Raw genomic sequence first — 27,581 nt, forward strand, 5'->3', positions numbered from 1 at the left:
ATTATTAGATAGCCTTATTTTTACATTTCTTACCAGTTCATTTCCACAGCGCAGAAACCCATGTCAAGGAGCACAGGTCTTGCAGAACTGCTCTTTTGGAGGCCTGACTTTTCTACAGGACCTACCCCTATACTTTTCTTTTCTAGTCCACTTCCACTGATGCCAGTGTAAGTGAGGGCAGAGCATGCTCCAAAGGGAATCCATTTGCTGTACGATTCAGTTCAGGCAAGGATGATCTGTGGGATTGGAGAGCAGTCAAACTTCTAGTTCCTCCATGAAATATTACAATAGGAGATTTTCTACAAGAGCTCTGACATGAACTCTGCCAGCTTCTCTACAGCTGGCTTTCTGTGGCAAAGACAGCTCTGGAATTCTGGTTTAGCTAACCAAAAGTGCAAGTCAACCTGTGAGCTATGGGCCTCCAGTTCGAGCTCCTCTTTCAGGTGGGAAAAGAAGCCAAACAGCTTCTGATGGCCACATAGCAGGTGCTGTGGTTTTCATTTAATAAAGCCATGATCTGTGTTTGAATTTGAGACACTGTGGAATAAAGTCCTCCATCTGCTGCTACCAGTCCATCTCAGAAGTTTATTCTCTGGCTCAACTTCCCAGCTGTGCATAAAGCAAAGCCGTAATGGGGCTGGAGACATCCAGCATCTGCACATACACCCTGCAAGCAGAAAGCTGGATATATGTGTAATTAAGGAAGTGTTTCCACAGCAGGAACAACAATTCTCCTTATTGGCAGCAGAAGCAGAATAAGAACAACTGAAAAAAACACCATGGTGGTTTGCATTTGCTGTCTCATTCTCAGTATGTTTTGCAGTCTCTTCAGAGCTGTAATTTCAGTTGCTTTGGAGATCACTTCTTTTTCCTTTTATTTTCAATCTTAAATGTGTATGAAATATCTTTCCTGTAAATAGTACATAAGGACAGCATCCTCTTCAGCAGACAGTTGCTGGGATGAAACCAGATCCAAAATCAAATAACATTCTTCAAAGAGACACTCAAGTCTCATGGTACCTAAAATTGTTGTTGGCTCGTATGAAAACTGCTAGAGTTTTCTCAGTCTCACTTAGACATCTTGTACTGTGTCAAATTTGGTAGTTAGTTAGTTTGTTTGTTTTACAAATGCCTTATTACTGGAATGTGTGTGTTACAATCCAGGTGAAACTGGGGAGCTGAGATTTCACTGTGGCTGTTGGAGGTGATGCCAGCTCAGCAGGGACTGCTGCAAGGTGAGCCATGCCACTGGGACCAGTCGGCACAGCTGCAGAGAGCACCAGCCACAGTCTAGAGTGGATAGGGAACCAGATGGAAAGCAATCCTGCTGTGTCAACCAGGCATGGGGAAGGCACGGGGTGCAATGTTCTCGCCTTCCAAAATTAAAAATTGCCTTTCATCAAGACAAGTCTCTTGCTGCTCCCAGATGTTTGCATCTTGTTTCTTGTGGAAAATGGCACTGGTAGGCTTTGCCTGTGTCTGGAGGGTAAAAGACTTGCTGGTTTTGGCAGGTGCTCCTTGCTCTGAAGGCGACCCTAGGGCAGGTTGGTGCAGAGAAGACGATGAGAAACTGGGATCCAGAACTCAGACCCTGCTGACTTAGCTCTTGAGATTGCCAGATGTGCAGGGAACAACTCTTATGATCAAGAGGGCAGCATCTAGATGAGATCATATTCCTTTTCCATATTTCCTTAGGTTTCTTTCAGAGCAGATGTGTTTCTGCTCTACCAGTTTCTAAAACAGTCACGCATATGCAAGTGTGCCAAGAGATTTGAGTGTCTAGGAATGCTGGTAGCTTGGTATGGCTAAATTTGTATCAGCAATTAGCTTCTGTAATAGGTTTTCCTGCGTGTGTAATCGCTTGTGTGATTTATGTTCCCTGTGATCATTTAGTCTGCACAGAAGCCTGGCCTGGCTCTGCAAGTCTTAGTCTCTGTGTGTGCTGCTGCTGTAAACACCCTGTGGCAGCACAGGTCTGGCTGCAGCTCCCAGGTAGAGCTGAGGTGTTAATGCAGTTTTTGGCTCTTGCTGATGGTCTTGCTTTTCATGTTGGGTGGCATGTGGCAGGTTCCTTCTGTTAATTAGAACAAATGTGCCAATTATGTTAATGTATCTCCTGATACCAATCAGTGAATGATTAGAGACAACACATCTGTCTCTCACCAGGGAGCAGGATGACAGAAAAGACACTAAAAGGTATGTTGTTTTAAATTAGGGACACCTTGGATCGTGCCTTCCCCTGCTGGCCACAGGGACGGTTCAGTCTCCTGCAGGCTCACTTGCCAGCCCATTAGCAGCCCTGGATGTGCAGCTCCAGTGCAGCTGGCAGGATTCGTGTGCCTCATGGAACTGCAAGTTGCATCCAGAGTGTTAAGGAGCTCTGACCAAAAGGTAGCTGGCTCCAGGTGTGCTCCATCTTCTCATCATCTGCAGATTCTCTTGGTCAGGTTTTCATTCACCACTCTCACACCTCAACTGAGTGGCCTTTTCTTGCTAGTCAGTTTGCAAACATATAACAAAAATACCTTCTTGTGTAGAAAACCAGCAAGAAGAAAAAGGATTTTGTGTCTATTTTGTTCCAGGGGTTTAGTATAGGAGAAAAAACTCATGTATGTTGTTGTAATCGTAATTTTCCATAGCTGTCATCCCCCAGAGGGTACACTTACCACATCCTTCATGGCATAATTTTTGCCAATTAAATGATTGATGTTATGATAAGGAAAAAATTGATCCCATGCTTTTTCTACATATAAGCATGACCATCAGTACATTTATCAATAACAGCTGGAGGGATGTGCCTGATTTAATTGAATACATAGAGCTAGGTGCATGTTCAGGAATTGTTCTGATTATAGCCAGTAAATATACACCCTTAATATTTAGGCAAAAGCAAACATCTACTCTAGAATATCTCAAGAGAGATGAAAAATGGAGGCAAGAGGATGTGATTTGGTATGACCTTGAAGTCAGGCTTTTGTGCACTATGAAAAGCCCATTTATATCCTGTTGGTCCTCTGTCCACTTGCCTGCAGGTGTACAGGTCTCTGGCACATAAGTGTCCAGTGCCTTAGCTGCCAGTAACTATTATTCAGGCTGCAGAATTAAATTCAGGATAAGTTTCTGCACTGACTGGATTAACAGCCTATTTCAGCAAGGGGGCTGCACCTTGGGGAATGACATGGCATCAAAAGAGATCGTTGCTTTTAACTTCTGTGGTAACAGTTTGCATACTTGTCACTCATAAATCAAGCTGTCTCATTCTGCTTGCTTCTCTGCTGTATTTGACACCTGATCTCTTCCTACTTACGTGACAGAACAACCCTACTCCCACCTACTCTGCTTACCTCAAAAAAAAATAATCTGAGGTTTGGAGGTGCTGAGCACTGCAGTCACCTGCACCATAAAAAATAGGTCCAACAGTAATTGAAAATAAGTACCAGCAACAGTCTCACATATTGTAGTGTGTTTAATTAGTCCAAATTTCTACAAGGACTGAGGGAGAAAATACAACCACTAGAGGGGTGTTCTTTTTTTTTTTTGCGTTGTTCTACTGATGGCTAAAATATGTATGAAAGGAGACTCCCACTGCTTGTCAAATCATCCATCAGTTCCTTCCTTCAGATTTGACATTAGAGTTTGCAACATTAACAGACACCATAAAAACCTGGATGCCAGAAGACTGGCATTTAGATATGCACACACAGTACTGAGGTACTGGCAGAAAAAAAAGGTATCCTGTTGTTCTTCAAACTTTTACTGTTAGTAAATTCTGTGACACATTAGATGAAAAAGGATCTTTTTCCTAAGAGATTTGGTGTAGAGCCAGAGGCAATATACTGAATTATACTGAGCTGCTTCATTTTGGGATTTTTTTTTTTTTTTTTGTATTGGCAACTTCTCTTTTCATATTATCTTTGGTGGTTTTGCAGGGATGATAGGGAATTCAATGCTTACAGCTTTAATTTTGTCTACTCATTTGAGACCCAGATTGAATATGTATGTGTGTTTTTGCAGAGAGAGAAAATGTTGCAGAGTAGTGGAAAAAAGAACCATGTGCTTGGGCATGAAGCCTTGAGGGTACCAAAGGCTGCTAGAGTATATTCTTGAATCAGCATACCAGAAATATTTTAAACTGAGCCTTAGACCATGTAGACTGTAGTCCTGTCCTTACTGCTGTCCTGGTGTCCTCAGTATGCAAAGCAGAGGAAGAGTACAGGCAGATTTGAAGTGGGATGTACACAGCTCTGGTAGTGTGTATAGCATCTTTTACAGCCCTGGCATAGCCATCCCAGAAATAAACAGTGACATTAAAACCAAAGAAATGCATGGGTTTTGTGTGAGAGGCAGCAGTTAATGGCAGCATACCACTGATGGAGATAAGCTTCTGGCTTGTTTTGCAGGCTAGAATTCATGCAGACTCGGCCTGCAGGTGAGGAAGGACCTAAATATTGCCATTGACTGAAGAGGAATCTGTCCGTCTTGATTAAACCTGAAACCTCTTAGGATTCAAGAAAGGCAGAAAAAACAAGTTTAGCCATTCTGTCAAGGAAAAACAGATTATTGACTAAGAGCTTGTATCTTCCACGGTGAAACATGATTGTGATGGTGACAGAAATACAGCCTCCAAAGTTTTATGTCTTTTTTTTTCCTCCTCTGTTCCTTGCAGACACACGTATCCATTTCCAGAGCCCTTGTTGCACAACTGTCTTTCAGCTCTGCAGTATTGACAGCTGTGAGGCTGCAACATCCCACAGTGATGTGCTGTGAAAGAGAGGGGTTTAAATCAAGCTTTCCTTGGAGCTGTGGCTCTACATTCACTAAAGGTGTAAATCTTTGGAAGCAGCTCATACCTGAAGTGCATCCACCCAAACTGGAGTAGGGAGCTGGAGCTGCTTAAGGCAGGGCTAAAGGTGGGGAGTGGGTGGTGGGCACCTGTAATCCAAACCCACATCTGCCAGCACTGCTCTTGCACCATTGACTGGCTTTGTCTGGGAGTGAATTGAGCCCTCTTTGTTGAAGACACATTGTTTTTCATTGTTTTTTCTCGCCATGGTTTGGAGCAGTCTGTACAGCTGTCTCAGGTGGCTTTTGGGGTATGTCAATGCTTGGGTAGTTCCTCAAATGTCTTTAGAAAAGGAGGCCTTGTGAGGGAAGGACTTGGCAGCTAGCACCTCAGGAGTCCAGTGGGTTGATTGTGGTTATGTTTTTCTTCCTTTAATTAAATTCTGGGCACAGGCTGAAGTTATCCAGTCGCGTGAAGGCCCAGCTTTGATCCATCCAGGGCCCCAGTCCTGTCCTTCAGCACACTCAGTTCAAATGAAAATGAGCTACTAGATTTGTAGCCAAATTATATTAGAGTGGCTCACAGCAGTCAGCTGGGATATAACAGGGTGTTTTCTAAGGAAGGCAATAAAGAGAATATTGTCTAGATTAAAAACCTCATATTAAAAATATTTTTCCGTGCAACCAAGGAAATCATGCTTTATTAAAGTAAAATATAGCTTACACAAATAAAGAGGAAAAATAAGCAGCGATGTCCTCGTGATTTCCTATTTCCTTGGTAACTGACTCTATTTTGTTTCATTCTCCTTGAAGCCAGACAATGTGCATGTGAGTGCAAATGTACTTAAAAATATTGGGGTTTGTGATTTGTTAGTGCTACAGTATAGAGTCTCATGGTAGAGAGTCTCATGGTTTTAGATCCAGGTCAGGTTACTGCATTACTATAAGGTTACTGCATTACTAACTGCCTGATTAGGCAAGATATGGAAAACAATGGGTGAGATCTCTGCTGATTTTGGGTTTCTGGTGTTGTAGGAGAATTTTCTGTTTGCAGATATGCTCCTAAGATATCACCCTTTCTTTCTGCCTTGCTTCTGACTCTGAAAGCACAGACCAGCTTTTTCCTGTGCAGTACCTGGCAGCCTTTGAAAATGCATTGATGCTTTCAAGGCAAGGCAAGACAGCTGTTGGGTGGGCGGGTGGGTAGGATGAAAGGGGACTGGAAGGAAAGGGTAGGCACGAAGAGTGCTCTCCTGTTTTTCTGCCTGGTGTTTTGTTTCAATTGGTGACATTCATCAGGTGAGTCCTTCGTCACGTGCCTTGGCTCGTAGTGTTTTCTGGGATGAGCAAGGCAATCACAGATACTGTGTCTGTCCATATTGGTGTGATTTGTTGTTGACTCACTGCCTCCCCTCTGGCCCTTTGAAACCCCAAGGTGGAGTGGCTGAAGAATGAAGAGGTGATTGATCCTGTGGAAGACCGAAACTTTTACATCACCATTGATCACAACCTGATCATCAAGCAAGCCCGGCTTTCTGACACCGCCAATTACACCTGCGTTGCAAAAAACATCGTGGCCAAAAGGAAAAGCACCACAGCGACTGTGATAGTCTATGGTAGGTGATGCCTTGTACTGTTGCAGGTGGATGGACACACACTCAGAGCAGGAGGAGGGGCAGAAGCGGGGTGCACAATGCCCTTGAGCAGCTGTGGCTGCAGTCAGTGCCTAGGCTGGGCTGCCTCTGCTGCCTGGTGACTTGCAGCCACACATGGGGACTGCAGTCGGGGGGCACTGCTGAAATCCCTCTGGAGTCTGATGATTTGTCTTACTGGGGACAGGCAATGGTGTTAAAGGAAGAAGAGCCCCCTGCACAAACAGCCTCATTGGAGAGAAGGTGGCTGTTCCCCTTGCTGTAACACACACTGGCTGCAAACAGCAAGGAGCCACCAGGGCACATCCTCCAGCAGGAGTGTCCGAGGCACAGCTTATTACCAACACAGTTCATGTTCTTAGTGACTCTTTTCTGAAATAAGAGTGAAACTGATGGAGAGTTTGTGCTTCCAGTGACTGGTAAGAGTGTGAGAGCTCATCAGAATCCACCATCTTCTTATAGCTCTTTAAATAAGCTTATTTTTGGTGCCTACTTCCAAAACATACCCTGACACCAAGAGCAAAGAAGCAAAGCATTCTGCAGTTTGTAGGCACACAGCCTAGCTTAAAACTAAACATCAGGGGAATATAAAGCATGGGATAGCATTATTCTGTGTCAGCATCCACAGTCTTGATATGACTGAGGCAGGCCATGCTTTGGCTGGGAAAGGATGGGATTCCCTCCTAGGGTCTCTTCCAGCCTTTGTTGTGCTGCAGCTCTGCCTCACCAGTCCAAGCCTTTGCCCCTGCAGAGTTACTTCCCCAAATGCATTCCAGGTGGGGGCATCCACCAGAACAAAACCTGCTCTGATTATGTGCCAGCTGACTGAACTGGTGTTTCTTACAATCAGCTTAATTATAGGATAGACAAGTAGGAAAAAAATCCCTATGATTATCCCTAATATTCATTTCATATTCAGGGTAGCAGTTAGATTTAATTGTAAGCAGTTGCTTCTCTGAAGTTACAATGAGGGCTTTTTATTTCAGTTTTTATAGAAAACTGACTGAATTGAGTTGATTAGCCATGCTTTTGGTATTGAGGGATGGACCATGCAAGAGCATCATGTTTTGTAACTGAGATGAATGCAGAAACATAAAGATGTAGGCGTACTATAACCCTTCCTTACACATATAAAGAATTTTTTCAAAAGTGTATTCAAGAGACATGTGTAGGGAGCAGGCATTTTTATGGGTTTTGCTGCCAGAGCTGCTTAAGGGTTGTGTCATATCACAAACATTTGGGTTTAGGAAATCCGAGCAGTTAATATGTTATTACCCATACCTGACAATCTCAATATTATGTAGAAGAGCACAACTCCTTCTTCATTCCTCCATCTATCCTAGAAACTGTGATGGATGAAAAGGAGAGTCAGTATAAATAACGTCCCTGAGATAAATATCTTCCCAAAGTCCAACAGAAAGAAATGCATTTAGTGATAGCTCATTCTGAACAGCTTAGGGAGGTGCTGGGACATTTACGTATGCAGCAGCTAGGTCCAGAGAGGGGTGAGTGAAGTCCTGACATCCTGAAGTCACCTTCTTGCAAGAAAGGAAAATTTTTGATATCTAATCAAAGCATGGGGGTCTCTCAGCGTGCATAGGTGATGGGTGCATCTGAGCGTGAGTGGGAACGCAGGTTATCTCCCTCTGGAAAACAGTGCAGCTTTCAGAGCACGGGCTTCTGGCTGCCAGAGCTCTCTGAACCTGCAGGGATTTTGGTCATACACACTCCACCAGGCGCTTAAGGCTGGGTCAGGTTGGTTTTCAGGATAAGGCAGGTCACCTGCCAAACCTAATAGTCATCAAGTGATGTTTTTCATTCAGCATCAGCATTTCTTCAGCTTGTACTACTTCTGACAATGATCAGCATTTCTTCAGCTTGTACTTGTGCTGTACACTTGGTGTGTTGGAGACATGGGTTTGTGCCTGTTCAGTGTTGTTCCTCATGCCATGTCTTGTGGCCACTGTTCAAGGCCACATGACACAGAGCCAGAAGCGCCTTGGGGCTGCCCAAGCTGGGCTGTTTGTGTGACCATGCTCTTTTTCTCCTGCTTTGCAGTGAATGGAGGCTGGTCCACCTGGACAGAGTGGTCTGTGTGTAACAGCCGCTGTGGGAGAGGCTTCCAGAAGCGCACAAGGACCTGCACCAACCCTGCCCCGCTCAACGGCGGTGCCTTCTGCGAGGGCCAGAGCGTCCAGAAAATAGCTTGCACCACTCTGTGTCCAGGTTCAGTACACATAAATACTTTGTCTGTCATCAGTCATTTCAGGAGGATGCTATTAGCTGCAAAAGCTTCCATTTCATTATTAATAAATCCAACATTTCAGGGAATTAATATTCAGTTGTAGTGCATAAGTGGATAAAATAGTGAGCACATCATATCAAGCAGCACGAGTTCCAGCCCTTCTTTGGCACACTGCTTGCACTGTGGTCTCAGCTCCTACAATTCAGGAGATTTGGGGAGCATTCAGAGCTTCAAAACGTGGGAGATAAAGGTTGAAAGCTCTGGAAAAGAATTGGGGTTTGAATATAGAAAGCAACTGTGATGCAAATATATTTGCAATGTCTGTTCAGTCCAGCTGTCTCAGCAAGTAAAGCATCTGGGATGTGGGTATTAAATTTGAGGCAGATGTTTACCTGATATATACAATCGTCACATACAAAGGCATTTTTATTGGAAAGAGATGTGTATCCATACTTTTGGAAGTTATTTAAATGTAAACTTCTGAAAAATGCAAAATTGTTTCAGGACATGCAATGTAGTTGGTGACTTCTTGAGATAAAATTCTGCCATCTGTCCTACTGTCCAGTGCTCTCCTACTACTGACCCACTCAAATTGATGGCAGTAAGGCCATCTTCAGCTTGTGAAGTTTGGTAATCCAGCTCTCTCACTGGAACAATTTTATACATTATGCTTCGGCTGTTCATTTTAGTGCTTTTGAAAATAATTTGCAGGATTTTGAAAGGTGCTAAACACATTCATGGTTCTGCTTATGTGAAATAAATTGGTGCCTCTAGAGATTTCTTTTAATAGAGAATATTTAACATTAAATATCTTCCTATTAAAGTAGAACTTCTGGAAAAGTCTAACCTCTGCGTTAAAAATGCCATCCCCCTGCCACAAAATTAAATCACCGATTCCTCACTTGTTGCTTGTACACTTTGAACACAGATAAACTGGTTAGAAGTTTATATAAAGGGCAGGAAAGACCAGAAATGGGACCAGGGCAGAGAGGAAGAAGATGTGGGGGGTGAATGTGCATTTGCAAGCCAGAAGTAGAAGAGCAGGCTGATGGTCCTTCTGCCTTGGAAGGGCTCTTGGATGGTTCTTCTCCAGGAAGGGCTGGGAGCTGCGGGCTGGCTTGTGCTGGCAGGTGCATCGCTCTGCCTTGGTCTCACTGTTGTGTACCCCTAACAAGTTGTGTCCTCTCCTTGTCTCAGTGGATGGCAAGTGGACATCCTGGAGCAAGTGGTCCACCTGTGGCACGGAGTGCACCCACTGGCGCCGCAGAGAGTGCACGGCCCCAGCTCCCAAGAATGGGGGGAAGGACTGTGAGGGGCTGGTGCTGCAGTCCAAGAACTGCACAGATGGGCTCTGCATGCAGGGTAAGTACTCTCCCCAGGATCTGGGATGTGTGTGGCAAACCCTGAAATAACTGCAGATCAACATCAATGACCTAAACTCACTAACCATTTGTAGGAGAAATGAGTTAGGGACCAGTTCTCAACTAGTCTGGACACCCCACTCCTCTTGTCTGGAATATGAAACTGTGAAGAATTAGAAAGAGTCATAACAGAGCCTTCTACTGCCTGCCCTCCCCACCAAGCAGCCTTCCTCTCAGAATCTGGCTCAGAATCTGTCCAGAGAAGCTTGGCAGTGGCTCTTATAGCACTGCAAATGGAAAAATAGAGCATTTAGAGCAAAGCCAGCATTTCCAAAAGAGTAAACTTGGCCAAGCAGATCAGCTTCTGGCTTCTTACTGTCAGGAATGGTGAGTGTATGTGTTTCTATTTATAATAGTTACGCTCCTTTTTCAATTTCGGGTGACCTGTGGTAGAAAGAGGTACACTGTATCAATGCAGTGCTGATGCAAATTTCCTATCTGGTTGCCAGCATGCTGCAGCCTCATGAAGATCAGCTCTAGCCCTGGAGTCTATTCCACCTGTGCCTATTCACACAGAGGTCCTGCCTTTCTCACTGATAGAAAGAGAAGCAAAGAAAAGCAGGTTTTTAAGTATAATTCTGACATACACTGATGAACAATTACTCAGCTCTACATTTCATCCCTTCTCAAAAATGAGGTCTTCTCTGCTCTGCTGGTGCATCAAAACTCCCTTTCACGTTTCATTAGTGAGCCAGAATCCTCACACACAGCTCTTTCCTATTCCTTCATCCCGTCTCTCTGCAGTACTTCTCTGTCAAGTTTCAGCTCTCTGTTGTCCAAAGAGCTGTGGCTGTACCCATCCAGTACCTCTGTGTCCAGATCATAAAATGCTTTGAGTTCTGTCATAAAAAAAGGAGTAAAGAATCCTTATTCTCTGAGGCAGGTTACTTTTGACTGAAATACTCATCATGAGAGAAAATGACGCTACCAGCTAACAAATTGGTCTGCTCTTTGAATAAGAGCTATATAGGATAGCTACTCTGTTGGTAGTGATCTCTGAGCTGCCCTATGGCACAGCATGACCATTTACTTTGAGGTTTCTCAGATTTACAAATATCTCTCTCAATGTGGCTCACACAAGCATTTCCACCATGTTAAAAGCTATTAGTCAATGTCAGTGGTCTATAAAGCTGTAATCCCTCAAGACACTTGTTTTTATGGTGAAATTGGAAAGGTAACATTCAGAACTCCTCTCCTTTTCATTTCTAAGGATAGGGAAAAAAATCCAGCTACATGTTACTATAAAACATCTTGGTGACTTTTATTGTAGGGAAGCTAATGCACCCCTAGTTCCAGCAGTGTTAATAAGTCATTATGGCAAATTAGGAGGAAAAGATGCATTTCCCAACACAGAGGAGCTCTTCACTATCAGATTATATTTAGACAGGTGTATGTCATCTTTGTGTGTGGGCATAAAGAGAGCCATTTAAGCAGAAGTCTTGTGGAAAAGTAGATATAATAGTACAGCAGAATAAAAGCCCTGTAGGGATCTCATTTATCTGTTGATGGTATATTGCATTTTATTTGTGAAAGTGGATGCTGAGTATAAAGCAGAGGTCTTCAGCAGGAGAGAGGGTGAAACTGTTGTGAATCCTATTCTGCTTCATATATATGTATATAAAAAATGGTAATGAAAAATATGCAGTCACATAATGACCTGCTTAGCTCCAGGGGCCATGATAATCCTTCAGTGCTGGAATTTAATGGCAGTGTTTTAATGGTGCCTTTATACTCGCAGGGTTTCATATACCTGTAAAACTTCCAGTCCTGCTCCCTGATCCATCACTGCTGAGAAGATTGATTTGCTGTACTCTGTGGTAGTGTGCCTGCTGCTCTCTCTCTCTCTCTCTCTCTCTCTCCCTCCTTATTTATTTATCTTTCTCAGTTTATGCAAAATCAATCTGAACACTTACATTTTTGGTTGTGTGGATTTAGATTCTTAGAAAATCTGCCTGCTGAGCCAGGAAGATGCACAGCATTTCTTTAATTCCTAAAACAACATGCCTCTTTCCACATTATTTGAGGCTTTGGGGGGTCTGGTCTGGAACTGACAATTCTCTTAGCCTGGGCACCTGTAGGTTCACAACAGTCTTTTCCAGTGGATTCATGCCAATGGGTCTGGCATGGCACATGAGGCGTGGAGGAAGCTTCAGCCACCTTTTCTCTGTGGCCACAGCTCTTTGGGAGATCTGTTGGCCAGCTGTTTACCTGCACCATAGTCAAATCCTGTTTCTAGGTGCCCTGGTGTTGCCTCCTTGCTGCCAGTTTTTAGGGAGAGCCTGAAGGTTGACACTTTGGGTGAAGTTGAGGTCAAAGAATTAGTAGGTAGATACTCTGCCGGGAGTCACTAGCCTGTTGCTCTGACAAAAACTCACTTGTAAATATATATCTCTATATAGCTCCGTGTAAAAGATATCCTGGAAAATGCTGGACTGAATGAGTCTCATTTACAAGCCCTTTCTCTTTCAGTCTATTATTCACTTCAGTAGCATCAGCTGGATAAATCAATAAGCTCTTTCATCAGACTGCCCCTGCTCCAGCAAAGAGCACAAGTCTGCACCACTATTGATTTCTGTGGGGATAAAAACAGTGGAGCTTTCTCCATCCCTTGTAATTACAGTATTTTACACCCAAAGGTGTAGTTTGTGCTTACCACTAACTGTGGCATTTCTCATGCAGCTCTGTTGCATTTATTCAGACTAATCATCTTGCTGGTACGCACATACTCTCCCGTATCCAGTAGTTTGTGTTTTTCTGTTAACATGAAGAGATGAACAGCTATTAAACTAGAGAGCCCACAGAGAGCCAGAAGGTTGAATTGAAAAGGAAAAGCAGATGTAGTGAAAATTTAGGGCAGTCATTGCTATTTTAAGTTTTCAAGTACACAATATTGTCTAGCAGTTCCCATTATACCAATTTCATAATTCCCATAATAGCATTAATAAGATCTTCTGGAACAAAATCTGCTGTAGGTGTAAGAAGAATTGGCTGGTTACCACCCACGCTAGTTGCATTATTGCATCCGTAGTTGCATTATTTCCCACTTGATGTGTGAGTACTGTGGTAAATACTTCAGTGCAAGGAACAACACTTTTAAAGGCACGCTCTGCATCTCACAGGGGATTGCTGTAAAGTGAAGCACTGCAATTAGCCCTTCAGTTGTATCACCTAATGACTTTGGTGGGTGTTCTGTGCGGGGAATGAGAAAGCAAAGCTCTCTCCTGCTGCCTCAAATTTCAGTACAAGTAGTTCCCTTCACTAGGTCACAAACATTTTTAAAGCAATGTACGAGGGGAAGTGTTTTGCTGGACTCACTCTGGAACGAGTGTGAGATCACATGTGTGCTACAAAACTGCTGCTTTTGCTTTGCATTATGTGTAAAATTCTGCTGATAGTCAAGAAGAGGGGCACAAACTATGAGGAGAGTTAGCTGTGCTTCATGGTTATGTTGAAGGCTTATTACCTGAGCTGTGACATGAAGCTGTCATGCTCACAGCAGGTCATGTACATCCTTTCTGTTGAGGATCTGAAGTGACAGTGCTCAGATCTTTATTGTCCCTGTCCCGAAGGAGTAAGTACAGCAAGTCCATAGGCATGAGGTTGGTGCCTGCTGGTCTTTTAGGCTTTTCTGAAATCTTGCCTGGGATGTGCAGTGTTGGCACTAGCTCAGTCAGAGGGAGACAACTAGTGCCCCTTTTCTCCTCACTTTTGGCTTTAGTTGACCACTGTGGCTTTTCATAAAAGGCTGGCTAATTTGTGCTTTAATTTAGTTTTTTTTTTCAAAACACAAAGCTAACTCTCTTACAGCAGCAGGCAAGATAATACAGAAGCACATGTTGTTGCTCGAGGACTATGGGTTATATAGTTACACAAATAGTACTGTTGCTCTGTGAAATAAAATTGCTTACTTTATACAGTCTCACAATATGGAATAAAAATCTATCATTGAATGGAACATAAGGAAATTTTCACCTGTGAGTCATTGCCAAGGGTCATCAGATCCACGATGGAATTTCCCTCTGTTTCTTGAGCATGAAAGGTCTGAGATGTGCTACTGTAATTTAAAAAAAATGGAAAAAAACTTTCAAAATATCTTCACCTGTTGCTACAATACTCTGGACTGACTCTCAGATCACTTTGGTCTTCTCCCTGCATGCAGCTTAACTACTTGGAAATGCAAATAGCAGATGCACCACTGGAGGAAAAGACACCACACCGTGGTCAATATATTATTACCAGACTAGTAATGCCATTCCTTCTTAGAAAAGGCTGCCTTCTAGTCAAGAGTGAATTGGTGTGACAGCAAATCTGTATTTGCTGAGTGCTCTGAAATCCTCCTCTGAAAAGCAGTGTGACGTTCATAAGGTTCCCTCTTGCAATGATAGTGCCTAAGCAAGTGAAAAAGGTACAGTTTATCCTGCCTGGGCATTAAATGGCAAAATGCTTCCCTTTTTCAGTCTTGTTTCTGTTTATACAGGTCCTGAGTAGAAAGCAAATTTACCCTGATATTAGCATCTCTTTCTTTCCAAAACATCCATATTCTGCACATGTCCTGCTTGGTTAATGTAACATGTCAGAAACTCTGTTGGAATCAGAATTCGTTTCCCTTTTTGGCTTGATTTGAAAGCAGGCATTCAGGGAAGAATTACAGGGCAGAGCAGCTTGATGAGGACCACAGGTCCACCAAAACAGATCGGTGTGCAAAGAGCAGGGGAATGTTTTCCAAGCTCTAGAAGGTAAGCAGAAGTCTCTCGAGGGAGACTGCAACAGAAGCCTGTGTGTGCAGAGGAATGAAATAAAACCTTTTATTAAGAGCATGTGGGTCAAGAGAGAACTTCTAATACATTCAGGCTGTCAGCATAATGATACAGCCACCTGGCCTGTTTTGGCCTAGCAGGGGGAGTTCATTCATTTAAAGCAGGCATCTCATCTGTTCCTAGAGGAAGTTTTCCATAATATTGTTTTTTTGATATGAGTAAAGGGATGTGTTATTCCGTTTTCTACCCAGCTACTATGTAATGGTGTGGCAGCCAAGGGAGTTTATGCACACATCTCAGAGTTATGACTCATCTCGATTTTATTGTAGTGACATGAAAAATCCCCAGCTGAGAAGCATCCGTGCTCTGATGGGCCCTGTGCAACTGAGAGCTCTTGCCTAGAAAACCAACTGCTTGAAGCAGATAAAAGTGCTGGGAGAAAGCAGAAGTGCAGAGCCACAGGCAGAACCCAGGGCACTGAAATCCCTGTGTCTTCACCCCAGTCAGATCAAAAAGAGCCACCTCCACATTATTTTTAAAGAAAGCAAGTGCTGTAGGATTTCTAGGCTGTTTTCAACAATCTGCACTAATTAAAAAAATATTATAGCTAGGCAGAGAGGAGAAAAAAGACAACCTTGTCCATCTATACTTTTCATTCTTCTTTATCCTCTTAGGTATTCTTTTATTCTTCCCTATTCCTCTACACATTAAAAGCTCAAAAAGTTGCTCAGATAGATGAAAGAAGAATTCAAATCTTATGAAGTCTAACTGATATATTGATTTAATTGTAGGAGAAAACCACCCCATACAGAGACAATAATGTACATTTATGTTTCCTTATCATATACAAAGGTGGATATATTTCATGATTTTTGCTTTCCTGTCAGGGTGTCAGGCAGGGCAAAGTTACATGAGCACCTGAAGGCTCATCGAGGAGTAAGTGAAACAATTAGAAGTAAAACTCAGTGCTCTCTATTTCTAAATCTGGACTAACAAAATTATTGGCAGAATGCTTAAATGAAAACTCATGTTGGGGAAGGAAGTTTCTAGAATTTGTAAACAAACATTGAGCTGATCAGCTGATTCTGGAGTCTCTGGACTTTCTGAGGTTATAAGCTGGGCAGTAAAAGTTAACTTACGTGTGAGCATACAAACCTGCCAAAGATTTTTATACCTGTTCCATGTGGATAATGTATGCTTTCCATGACCCGTTTTCTCCAGCATTCTTAGCAGTTTTTATCCCCTCTCCTAGATCCTCTTCCAGTTGTCCCTTCCTTCATCTAGCTGTGTGCCATGTATCCTCTCTCCAGCGGTGTCCCTTGTCTGCATTTCAGCGCTCTTGTCGCACTACAGCAAAGTGAACCCCGGGAAGTCTATGTAGCATTCAGTCCTTGCAAGAGTGGAATTTGCAAATACACCTCAAATGCTAGGCATGTGTTTACTTTTGCTGTCAAACATGCATAACAAACCCAGTGCTGAGGTCCTACTAAAGACTGACATAAGATTTAACCGAAAGGTCAAAGTCCTTAACTACAGAAGACTGCATGATGTCAAACGTGGATATTCTAATCCACATCAAATTTTAGCCACAAGTTATCCTTCTCTTCCATCTTCCCTTGTTCCCGTATAGATGTCACACATGTTTAAATTCAGGCAAGACCTTTCTATCAATGTTAAAAAAATGTCAGGATCTAATTTAAAATGAAAACATAATTGCAGACTTAATTATAGAATATCATGAACTCCTGCTCAAGGAGAGAACAGGAGAGTGTCCCCATTTAACTCACCCACTCAGGAAAGATCTGAGATAATACCCAAGTAAATAACAGTCACAAAACCTCAAGCTCCCTGTTTATTAGCCCACCCTGAATATGCCAATAATTAGTCCTTCAGAAGGAAAATAAATTGCTGTGCATTATCTCTGGGATGCCTGATATCATATCTGACCTTCAGCATCATTAGTACAGACATGAAGGTCTTTCTTTAGAATAGAAAATGTAGGGAGGGGAAATCTTTCTGTCTACGGGAAATCTTTTTGCCTGCGGGAAATCTTTCTGTCTGAGGGAAATCTTTCTGTCTGAAAGATTTTTGCTGTGCCAGAGACTCTGTTGTTGGTTTGTTTTTTCGGTTTTTTTTCTAATTTTCCTCATCAAGCTGCTCTGCCCTGTAATTCTTCCCTGAATGCCTGCTTTCAAATCAATTAGAAAATTTTTTCTATTTTTTTTCTAATTTTTTCTAATTTTTAACTACCACAAGTAAGGTATAACATATCACGTCTTCTTGGTTTTGTGCTACATTTCCTGGGAAATAGCAAGGGAGATAAACAATTAGCAGCAAGTAGAGTTCAAATTTTATTATTAATACTTTTCCAATCTCATTAGCAACATGTTAAGTGAACAGGAAGCCTTGACACTAAACAGTTAGAATATGGGGTTTACTCTAAGATTGCTCTTGTACCATTAACTCTGCCCCTTGTAGAAAAGAAAATACTGGAAAGGTGCAGCCTCTGGACAGTGGAACTTGCACAAAGCAATTTAAAACTCCTGAATGTCAAATTAAATCTCCTAAATTCTTTCTTGTAAGCTGGGAATATGTGACTGTTTGGCCATCACAGACAGAAACCTAGATGGACTTAGATGGAAGCCAAAAGCATTGCAACGTACCTGAATTAATATTTTGAAAGCCCTTGAAAGTCTTTTGTGAAAGCTTTGAGCCTTTGCACACTGTACTGGTAATCTAGAATTTCCTTTAAAAGTATTGAAGAAACTCAAGCAAGCTGGTGATAGCTGTAGGAATGATGGTGAGTGAGGTAAGGCAGAAGGAAACACGACTGGTAATGCAAGGTCACAGACACAGCACTGCAAACACTGCAGGGACATGTAACTTTTTTTTTCTTCTTTGTCTCAAAACCCTCTCTGTATAATGGAATTCAGAATGAAGAATTGATGAATGTCTCTTCCCATGAGTGCAAAAAAACCTGAAATTGGACCGACATGGAATTGAGAATGGCATTTTACAGGGAAAGGGAGACAGGCTGAATTTCTAGAACTTGGAATTTGGAAACAGCAATATATACTTGGGGGAGTTGAGGATGTTTTTACTCATTGAGATCCATTGAACTAGAAATTAATAACAAGAGACAAAGTTACTAGGGTTCTTAAACCAATTTTATTCAAACTTTTCAGTATAATTTCTGAGACTGAAACTCATTATAGAAAATTCCAGCAAAACCCAAAGATTTTAAATTAAATTCTGAGCTACTGGAACTGGCCCAGTGAGGAGGGTAATATGACTTAATGCTGAAAGAGGACCTCATCTTGGGAATTAAGAACAGAAGCAATTGGGTATATATTTTTTGGGTTTGATATAAAAAATAATTACCAGCTTGCTGGCTTTGAATTATCAGATACTGGAATTCATCGGATGTGTATGTATCAAAGCAAAAAAAAAGTTTACTGAGTTGTTTCAGTAGACTCATGTCGCGTTTTATACACCACACACCTACTTTAAATCATCCAAGAACTATTTCCTTCAAATGTTAAGCATCTGCATGTAAGAATCAGTCTCTGTTTATCTGTTTCCTGAGAAAGGAAGGCAGCAGTTGAACGTGTGGCATCTTGTTTTCTCAGAGGTGATTTGAGGGCATTGATTTTGGATCCAAAAGGGAGAAAAGTGCTGCTACAATTTGTTATGCTCAGCCTGTTGAGTTCTTTGCAACAGGATGTCCTTGAGGCACATCATGTGGCCAGGCTTTCAGAAAGACCATGGAATTACTCGAGCTCAGCTGTTTTTGAAACTGATACAGAGCAAGTAAAGAGAGTTCACAGATTTGAAGCAAGTGGTGCCAGATTAAAGTATGATGCTTTGAAGAAACTAGCAGTTATGGTGTGCTTTATGCAACCTTCACCTTATTAAATGAAAGTGCAGGTCTCCAGTTCTCACTGATCTCGACAGAGTCTCAAACTATGTATCATTAACTGTGACCTCAGCAGCTAATGCTATAAAACTATTTATTTGCATATTTATTTTCATAAATATGATCCAAATTGTATAAGCCCTTGTAAATAAGTGGCCAGAAATATCATCTTCAGCTACTTCACCTGTCTTACCTACACAGTTGCCAGAAAGAGGGAAGATATGCAGGAAAAATACAATTTGAAAACTGTGTATTTTTCTTTCTCTCTTGCTTAAATATTTTAATTTCTGCAAGCAGCAGAGTAAAATATTTTCATAATCTGATCAGTTCACTCTAAAATTGATATTCATTAATACAAATTCAGCATGACTAGAAAGCTAGCAAAAACCAATTACAGACCAAAAAGGGGAGCCAGTTACAAAGTTCTCTCTGCATGAAGCCATGACCTAGAGTTTTATAACACAGGGATAAAAATTCTCTTTAAAATATTCCAGTTCACAGGCCAAGGCAATATATTCCCATGGCTTTCTAGGCAAAATCAAACACAGGATTTCAGAATGCCCATGGTCATGATCCTGAGCTCCCAGGCTGAGCACCATGTGTGTATAAATGCCCATGAATATGCTGAGGAGTTGATTCTTTCCCTGTGGAAGAGGAAGAGCTTAGAACAGTCATTTTTGGTGACTCTTTGGTGACAGTCACATGCAGCTATGCTGACGGCTGTTCAGTGACACAGAGCAGACACTCTGTCTCCTGGGGCCTCCGGCACAAACGTGATTCCAGAAGGTCAGAACAAGGCATGTGGGACTAGAATGCTCAGGCTAGACTTCCAATGTTTGGGAATCATCTGTCTTCACAAACTGCACCAAACTAATTAAATGAGCTTCACAATCTATTCAGTTAAATGGTCACAATCTCCCAAATCAGTGCCAAGTGTGACTGATGCTTAAATTGAGTTAAAGTAAATTGATAAAAGGCCTGCTGTAGTCTTTTCTATATGTCAACATTGGATTGGTTAATTTTTCAAGCACAATCTGACATATGCACCCTTCTTTGCTTTTCCCAGTGTGTTGCAACATTATAAAGGTGATTAAACTGCTCTTCTCACGCTTTCTAGAAACAAAACAGGCAATGTCTACTTAAAGCACCTTTTTAATTGTGCATCTGCATTTTTACAAAGGATTTGTACCAGTGTAATTAATTTAGTTAAAAAAACCCCAGCTTTGACACTTGATAGAAACACTTCCTAGGCACAAAAAAATATATTTACAAACATAAATTGGAGTATAAAGTATAATACAAGGAGAAACATTAACTTAACTAAAGGCTTTTTACTGAATGCCTTTACCATGCAATTACTGTGGTTCAATTTCTGTGTGTTAACCTGAGCCTCCCACTGATTTTTCAGGTTTGACGTGGGGTGAGGTACTTGTAGAATGAGGGAAACAAATAGCCATTTTGGTAAGCCTTTGAGAACCTCACACAGCAGGCACTATGCAAGCATAAAGTATGATTATTAATCACACTTTATGCTTGCATAGTTACACAACAAAATAGCAGAAGTGCTCTTGAAAATATGTATTTCCCAACAAGCTGTAGGAAGAAGCTTAAATTACTTTTCTCAAAGTGGCTCTATGTGAAACCAGCTGTTCTAAGCATGAGTCAGCAGCCTTCCTAGAGTCAAACCCTCCGGCACCTTTCTAAATTCACACTCATTAAAAATGTTCATCACCCTGGTAGAAGTCCCTTAGGTATTTGCCAAGCAGTGCTGTTAATACATGCAGGAAGAAAAAAAAAACAACAAGGAAAGTATCTCTCTTCACTGCAATTACTTTGAAGAGAGGAGGGAAGACATTCTTTATTATTTCAGTTACTAATCCCAGCAGATTTGTGTCATTAGCATGATGAAAATGTCTTTTTTCATTGCTTGAAGGCATGGTCAGAGGGACCAGTGTGACAACCAGCTTCATATAGAAACCCCCATTCTCTTGTGCTGAGATTGTGGCACTAAGCCTGCTTCCTGCCCATCACTAGTGCATGGCTGCAGGACTTCTCCTTGCCCTGCTCCCTTTTGGAGTGCTTTTTGGAGGCATGCTTAAAGCTAATTTTGTTGTAAAACATCCTGCCCAAATGGCAGAAATCTCCTGTAGTATCCTTGCCTCTTCCTTGTGTTTCAATAGATGTGTCTTTAAACATGTGCACAAAACATTTCCATGAAGGAAATTGGAATCACTGTTATGCAGCTGCAGGGGGATTGTCTGTAGTTAGCAGTAAGAGAATCTGTGGAAACTTGTATTTTAAATATTGAAAATTTGAAATACTTCAAATATGTATTTGTGACTAGCATGGTCTGTGGAGAGGTGGCGATGAGGCAAATTTCTTTTAGAATACTTGAGTATTGTGCTTAGCTGTAAAAGCTTGAACCTGGATTTCCATTTTCCTGTGAGGAAAGAATGCTTTCAGTAACATCACAGCTAATCCAGGTAGTGCCATCTTTTGTGCCTGTTGAGTGGCAGATGCTGGATCCCTTCAGATGTGGCAGGAGTGATGCACAGCCTTGAACACAAAACTGACCACCTCAGATGCAATATGAGGAGAGAGGAATAGCCTCTTCAGCTCTGCACAGGTGAGCTCAAGCTCCATGGGTGATGCAGAGCCAGGGCATGTGGGCTACTCCATTCCATCTCCCCTGAGAACCTGCTGGGGCACATGAAGTGCAAGGAGACATCCTCAGCTCTCCCAATGGATTTGAATACAAGGCAAAAAATCATTCAGAAATGCGTCCAGCCTAAACTCCACTTTGTCCCTGGGCCTTTAAGTTCCTTCTTCCTGCCTCTTGGTTTCTCCAGAGACGTCTTGGCAAAGGAAATATTGGGCATAAGGCTGTAGCTGAAATTTACCTTTACCAAATTATGAGCCTCAATACTTGTCTGGGGAGTAATTGGGAGTAACAAGGGTACTCTAAATTCATGCCCAGGCTTGCTGAGCACTCACTCAAGCCCTCAGAAGTTACTCACCAGACTTTTCATGGCCAATACCTCAAGTATACCAGTAGAAAGAGAAGGTAGTTATTAACAAAAGACTGAATATGCATGTTGAGAGTGCACATAGGTGAACTTGCATCAAAGCCAGGGAAATGAATGTAAGAACATAATATTTCTAAAAACACCTGTATGGCTAGAACCCTTGCTCCAAAGGAAAGCTTTAAACTGAGATTACAGGCAGTATAGTTTGTGCCATGATGTCCCAGAAGAAAACATCATCATCAAAAATCAGCTGGTTTGGCTCTGGTATTTCAGGTAAGGTAGAATTTATACAGCAGTTAATGCATGGAAATTTTGGAAGGAGGTATGTCTATGTCTGTGAGGGATAGACTGACTGTGTCTTCATTTACAAAAAATACAGCAAGGCAGCAAGATATGTGTAGAGCACAACAGATGCTCACAACAGAGCACCCAAGCTCAGTGGTTCTGGGAGATGGGGATTATTTCTCTGGTCTGTAATGTGGTCCAGTGCATCAGGCACACACCAGGAGTGCATTTTCCAGTTTTATCTCACCTGCAGGGAGTCCCCAGCTGTGTGAGCTCCTTGCAGTGTGATCAAAGGGGAAGGGGTGAAATTTCCTTCAGGAGAACTTAAGGGAAGGTGATGGAGGAGAGGTACCTTCTTTCTTACACTGACTCTAATCCCATCCCAGACAGTGACTCCCCTGCTTAGCTGGGATTTGTCATTTACCTTTCCAGCAGGATGGGACTTGGAGCACTTCACTCATTTGCCACATGGGAGATGCTTAGTGGGTTCACATGTCTGAACTAAGCAGCTCCAGCGTGCTGTGGAGACTGCAGAAGGAAAAGACAAAGGAAGTGATATCTCTTCTTTATCCATCTTGAAATAAAGCTGTAAATTGTGTTATGATTTTGTCGATATATGGTGCTTGCAAAGATTTCAAATAAATAATGTTCTGACCCCAGGGGCCTTATTGATTTTGTAATGATTTCAAAGAGAAACCACTCAGTTTACTGTTTGCTGACAAATTCTTTACTCCCTAAGGAATTCCTATTGAACATGTAATAAGGACAGGATAAAATAATTCCAAGGAAATACAGAGAGAGGGCTTTGTGCATAGACTGCTCCACGAATCAGTATTTAACCTCTGACCAGTGAGCACAGGTCTCCTTTAGCTCTATTAGATCAACAGCAAGCTATTATAATTAAATATAAAAACTGTTTAGAGCCTCACTAACATGTCCTGGGAATTAAAGCATATGGCAGGGATAAGGATAAAAAGACTTTCCATATGCTAATGACCCTAGATGTCTGAAATAAATTAGATCCATTACAGTTTATGCTCAATAAAAGAAAGACTTTAAGCACTCCAAAGTTAGTGACTCGAGACCGATTTTGGCTTAGAAATTCAATCTGCCTGCTTATTAATTCTTAGTAAGGCTCTGGAGGAGACAGGGGATGCAAAATCATAATTCTGTGCTGTATCGGAATTTTAAAGTGCCATCAGTTTCTTTTCCTTCTTTTCCTTTTTTTTTTTTTTTGATTAAACTATTTTCATGCTTCATTTTTTTTGTTCTCCTCATTTGATTTTGTTCCCATTTTTGTTTAATTTCTTTCTTTTTAAGGTTTCATTTATCCTATTTCAACTGAACAGAGAACCCAGAATGAATATGGATTTTCTTGTAAGTTTAATGTTTGATTTTATGTTCCTGGATGCTGTTCCTTGGGTCAGGTTTACAGTTAGGCAAGCTCAGTGTGACTAGCCAAAAAAAAAAGGGACTTATTCAGCAGGGTGACATTCTGCTTGCTTGACAGCAGGCAGAATGTTTGCAGCAGACACAGGATTATAAGGGCCTTTGTGCACCAGGGAAATGGGAGAAGATGCTGCCTCAGAGACAGAAACTGGAGAGAATGAGCCATCTTCTCATTAAAATTCCCTTAGCAACTGGACGGAGTGTGGTGGAAGGGTAACTTGTCTTTGAGCCGGAACTCAGGAGTTCTGCTTCCTGAACTGCTGGGTTAAAAATGGGATGTTTCAAGTTGGGTAAATTGAAGGTCTCATAGCCCGGAGCTGTCAGAGATTGATCAGTCCCTTTCTGCATCTGCCAGCTCTCACCTCTGCAGCTGGAGGGCAGCTTGGCTTAAATGGCTAAAAGAGATAAAATAAAAGTGATTTCATATGTTTCAAACCAACAAAAATGGGGTACTAAAAGAGTCTGATTTGTTTTTGCACTTCCTTTTTTCATTAGACTATTTCTAAAAATGGGATTCTTCACTGCATAGAAATACATCAATTTTTGAACACATATTCAGACCTTTTGGGAAAAAAAATGTCTGGTGGATAATGATGCTAGAGATTAGCTTGGAATTGGTGCTGAGGATACGGTACAAGCAGCTAGAGAAATATCATAGCCATTTCCTCACAAGACAGCTCTAATAAATTTTGGTTCCTTTTGGTAAATTACCACATTATTTCTTGTGCTTACTTCAGCTTTTATCTTAATATGTATGTGTTAATGCCACTGATGAGAATTCAATGCTTGATTCTCTTCTTTACTAATTTATTAGTTTATATTTTTGAAGGAAAATGGATGGAAGGGAATAATGACAGGCTAGATTTAAAAAAAAAAAAACCAAAAAAACTAACCAAAGATATGTCCTGATATTCCATAGAAAATTGAATTTTTGGGTTCTTTTAGTTTTTTAAAGTAAAAATAAGGCTTCTGAAGTTTTAAAACCCACATGACTTTGGTATCATATGAACTTCTAAATACCAATATTATGACATTATGTCACTAAGACGTAATCTCATTTCCTAGGGTGAATTTGGTTCATAAGACTAGGTCTATTACATGTTTTGCTTAGTAGTTCACAGCCTGAGTATTAGATAGATGAACAAGTGGATAGGTAAAGGGTTAGAACACAAGTTAGAGAGAAATCAAGGATTGTTTTCCATCAAAAGGGCATAGACCTGCTATACGGTGTTGGAAATGGATTTTAAATTAGCCTATAAAAAAGGCAGTAAATATCTGCTGGAAATGAGAATAATAAGAACATGTTTTCTTGAAAGTCCCTGTAAGGAGGACATTTCTTGAAAGTTCCTGGCCTCTCTCCCTGCAGCTGCTCCTGACTCAGATGATGTTGCTCTCTACGTGGGGATCGTCATCGCTGTGATCGTGTGCCTGGCCATTTCTGTGGTCGTGGCCCTGTTTGTCTATCGCAAGAACCACCGGGACTTTGAGTCGGATATCATTGACTCCTCGGCACTAAATGGGGGATTTCAGCCTGTCAACATCAAGGCTGCAAGGCAAGGTTAGTTGGCATTTCACTCCATTTTTACCAAGTCAGGGAGTTGCTCTCAGGTTATGGTCTCTTGGGCTGCATGGATGATATTGCTGGATGCCTGTTGACACTTGATAAAGAGGAGAAAGATCATGTTCATTTGTTTCTGATTGTCTAATGCTCAAAACCCATGGTGGCATTTGTCAGCTGTGCTCAAGAGTATAAAGCAGGTGAATTTAACTGCTGAAGAGAGAGCATGAATGTGAGAGTGAAACTCAGACACTTTTATGGAAATACAGGTCCAGCTCAAGTTGAAATCAAAGGCAAAGCCCTGAGAGAAACAATGGAGGCAGGATGCATCGCAGGAGTGATAGTACAGTAATTCTATCACATCTCTCTCCCTTTTATTTCACTAATAGCTTTTCTTCCTATGCCTGTCTCCCCTGGTATAAACAGTAGTTTGAGAAGTACTGTGCATTTAATAGAAAATGTAGAAGTTGTGGTAGAACATAATTTAATAAAGAATATTTTTATCAATGGTGCATAACAGCTTGATTTTTTTTTTCTCACTTCATTGGCCAGGAAAAAAAACTCTAAAGGTAGTGCTGCCTTTATCAAGACATTTATTTAGGCTGAAGAATTCCTCTTTTTTCCCAATAATTACACCAGAAGAATATCTACACTGTAAAAGTTAAGATAATAAGAGAGTTGTTACATGTAAGATTAGCAGAAGTGTTTTCTTTGTTGGAGAAACTTTTAAAGCAAATCTTAGAAAAATGTGATGCAGGTACTAATCCCTCACTGCAGGGAGTCATGGAATGATGACCTCATAGGCTTGTTGCCTTTTATTTCAGGAATGCTGTCATTAGGCCAGTTAGAAAAATTGGCTAATGATTGTCGCATAGCATTTCGGGAGGGAGTTTTTAGTTAAAACTTGATCTACTGAGTGATGAAAACATCTTGCCCTGAAGCTAAGCATGTCATATTTGGAATCTGAGTGCAGCCTGGAAAGATACTCCCAGTGAAAACTCTTCAGAGCACAAGTGTGCAGTAATTTTGTACAGCAATTGGATTCCAAAGCAGCTGGGGCAATAGGAGCCCTGGGAGTTTGCTGGAGAATTCACAGAAATGGAGATGAAGGTTCAGGGACTTTGTGTATCTGAACGTTTGGAATGAAAGACAAAATGCAAATGTAAATCCAAATTGTTGCTCAGAATAAAGTCATTAGAACAGAGAAATAACATGGTTCTTCCTTCTCATCTCCACTGCAGACCTCCTGGCAGTGCCACCAGATCTCACTTCTGCTGCAGCCATGTACAGGGGTCCTGTGTACGCCTTGCATGATGTCTCTGATAAAATCCCAATGACCAACTCTCCAATCCTGGACCCGCTCCCCAACTTGAAGATCAAGGTTTATAACACCTCAGGTGCAGTCACTCCCCAGGATGACCTCTCTGACTTCTCCTCCAAGCTGTCCCCACAGATTACTCAGTCTCTGCTGGAGAATGAGACCCTGAACATGAAGAACCAGAGCCTTGCTCGGCAAACTGACCCATCTTGCACCGCCTTTGGGACCTTCAACTCCTTAGGAGGCCACCTAGTAATTCCCAATTCAGGTAAGTGCTAGTCATGCTGGTCTAAAGGTGCAATTGTTTTGTGGGATTAAGTGGTGTTAGCTTGTCTTTATATGGGGAAAGAAAGTCTGTACGTGGGACTCTGCCTTGTCTTTGATCAAAACAAATAAATGGGGTTTTTTTTCCCCCTCCATTTGCATCTACAAAAGTAGTTTGAATATTTTGTACCCAATGTCCTGGCCGCCTTTTTAGCACTACAGGCTTGAGGAAGACTTGGGTCCCTCACTACAAGAGCGCTGGTCTTAGGAGTAGCAACTGAGGGAGCTGGGGTTGTGCAGCCTGGAAAAAAGGAGGCTGAGAGGGGACCTTATCCCTTTCTACAACTGCCTGAAAGTTGTAGATCTCTTCTCTCAAGTAATACATAGGAATGTGATCTAGTGGTGAACACTGTGATGTGCTAATGATTGGGTTCAATGATCTTAGAGGTCTCCTCCAACATAAATGATTGTCTGATTCTAAACAGAATATTGCAGGGCTCTTAGCCACTTTCTGTGACATGCAAAGTTTCAGAGCTCCCCTGTGTCAAGTGCAATTCAGCATCACCTTTTCCTTTCATGCAGTTCTAGAAAAGGGACTTCAATACAGTAAGCCTCTATTTTGTCATCACCCTAAAAGAGAACAAATTAATTTAAAAACAACTTGGTTGCTCCGCTTCCAATTCATGGCAATCTATGTATAATTGAAGTAGAACACCAGAACACCGTTTTTGGGAGGCTTTTTACCTGTATTTATTGTTGACTTGCTTTACAACTAGGAAAGAGAGGGACTGAGCATTGAGGGCCAGTTGATGTAATGCAACATGCTGCTCAATCTTTCTTATACAGCACCAAGTCAGGTTTTCAGGTCCCTTCGGGCCACCCTAACACTAGCAGGCAATTTCAAAGTG

General features: G+C 41.7%; 1 protein-coding gene across 3 annotated transcripts in view; it reads left to right on the forward strand.

Moving 5' to 3' along the window:
• UNC5C (unc-5 netrin receptor C) overlaps positions 1-27,581 on the forward strand; it is a 245,554-nt gene that overhangs the window by 192,693 nt on the left and 25,280 nt on the right. For 2 of the 3 annotated variants that reach the window (XM_038136418.1, XM_038136420.1), the window contains exons 5-10: positions 6,218-6,398; positions 8,493-8,660; positions 9,877-10,041; positions 23,405-23,461; positions 24,900-25,091; positions 26,333-26,677. In XM_038136418.1, coding sequence (XP_037992346.1) covers positions 6,218-6,398; positions 8,493-8,660; positions 9,877-10,041; positions 23,405-23,461; positions 24,900-25,091; positions 26,333-26,677 — 1,108 coding nt within the window. The remainder of the gene's footprint in view (positions 1-6,217; positions 6,399-8,492; positions 8,661-9,876; positions 10,042-23,404; positions 23,462-24,899; positions 25,092-26,332; positions 26,678-27,581) is intronic. The other variant, XM_038136419.1, reaches the window with a different exon arrangement.

Source organism: Motacilla alba, chromosome 4 (genome assembly GCF_015832195.1).
Source record: "Motacilla alba alba isolate MOTALB_02 chromosome 4, Motacilla_alba_V1.0_pri, whole genome shotgun sequence".
Classification (NCBI taxonomy): Eukaryota; Metazoa; Chordata; class Aves; order Passeriformes; family Motacillidae; genus Motacilla; species Motacilla alba.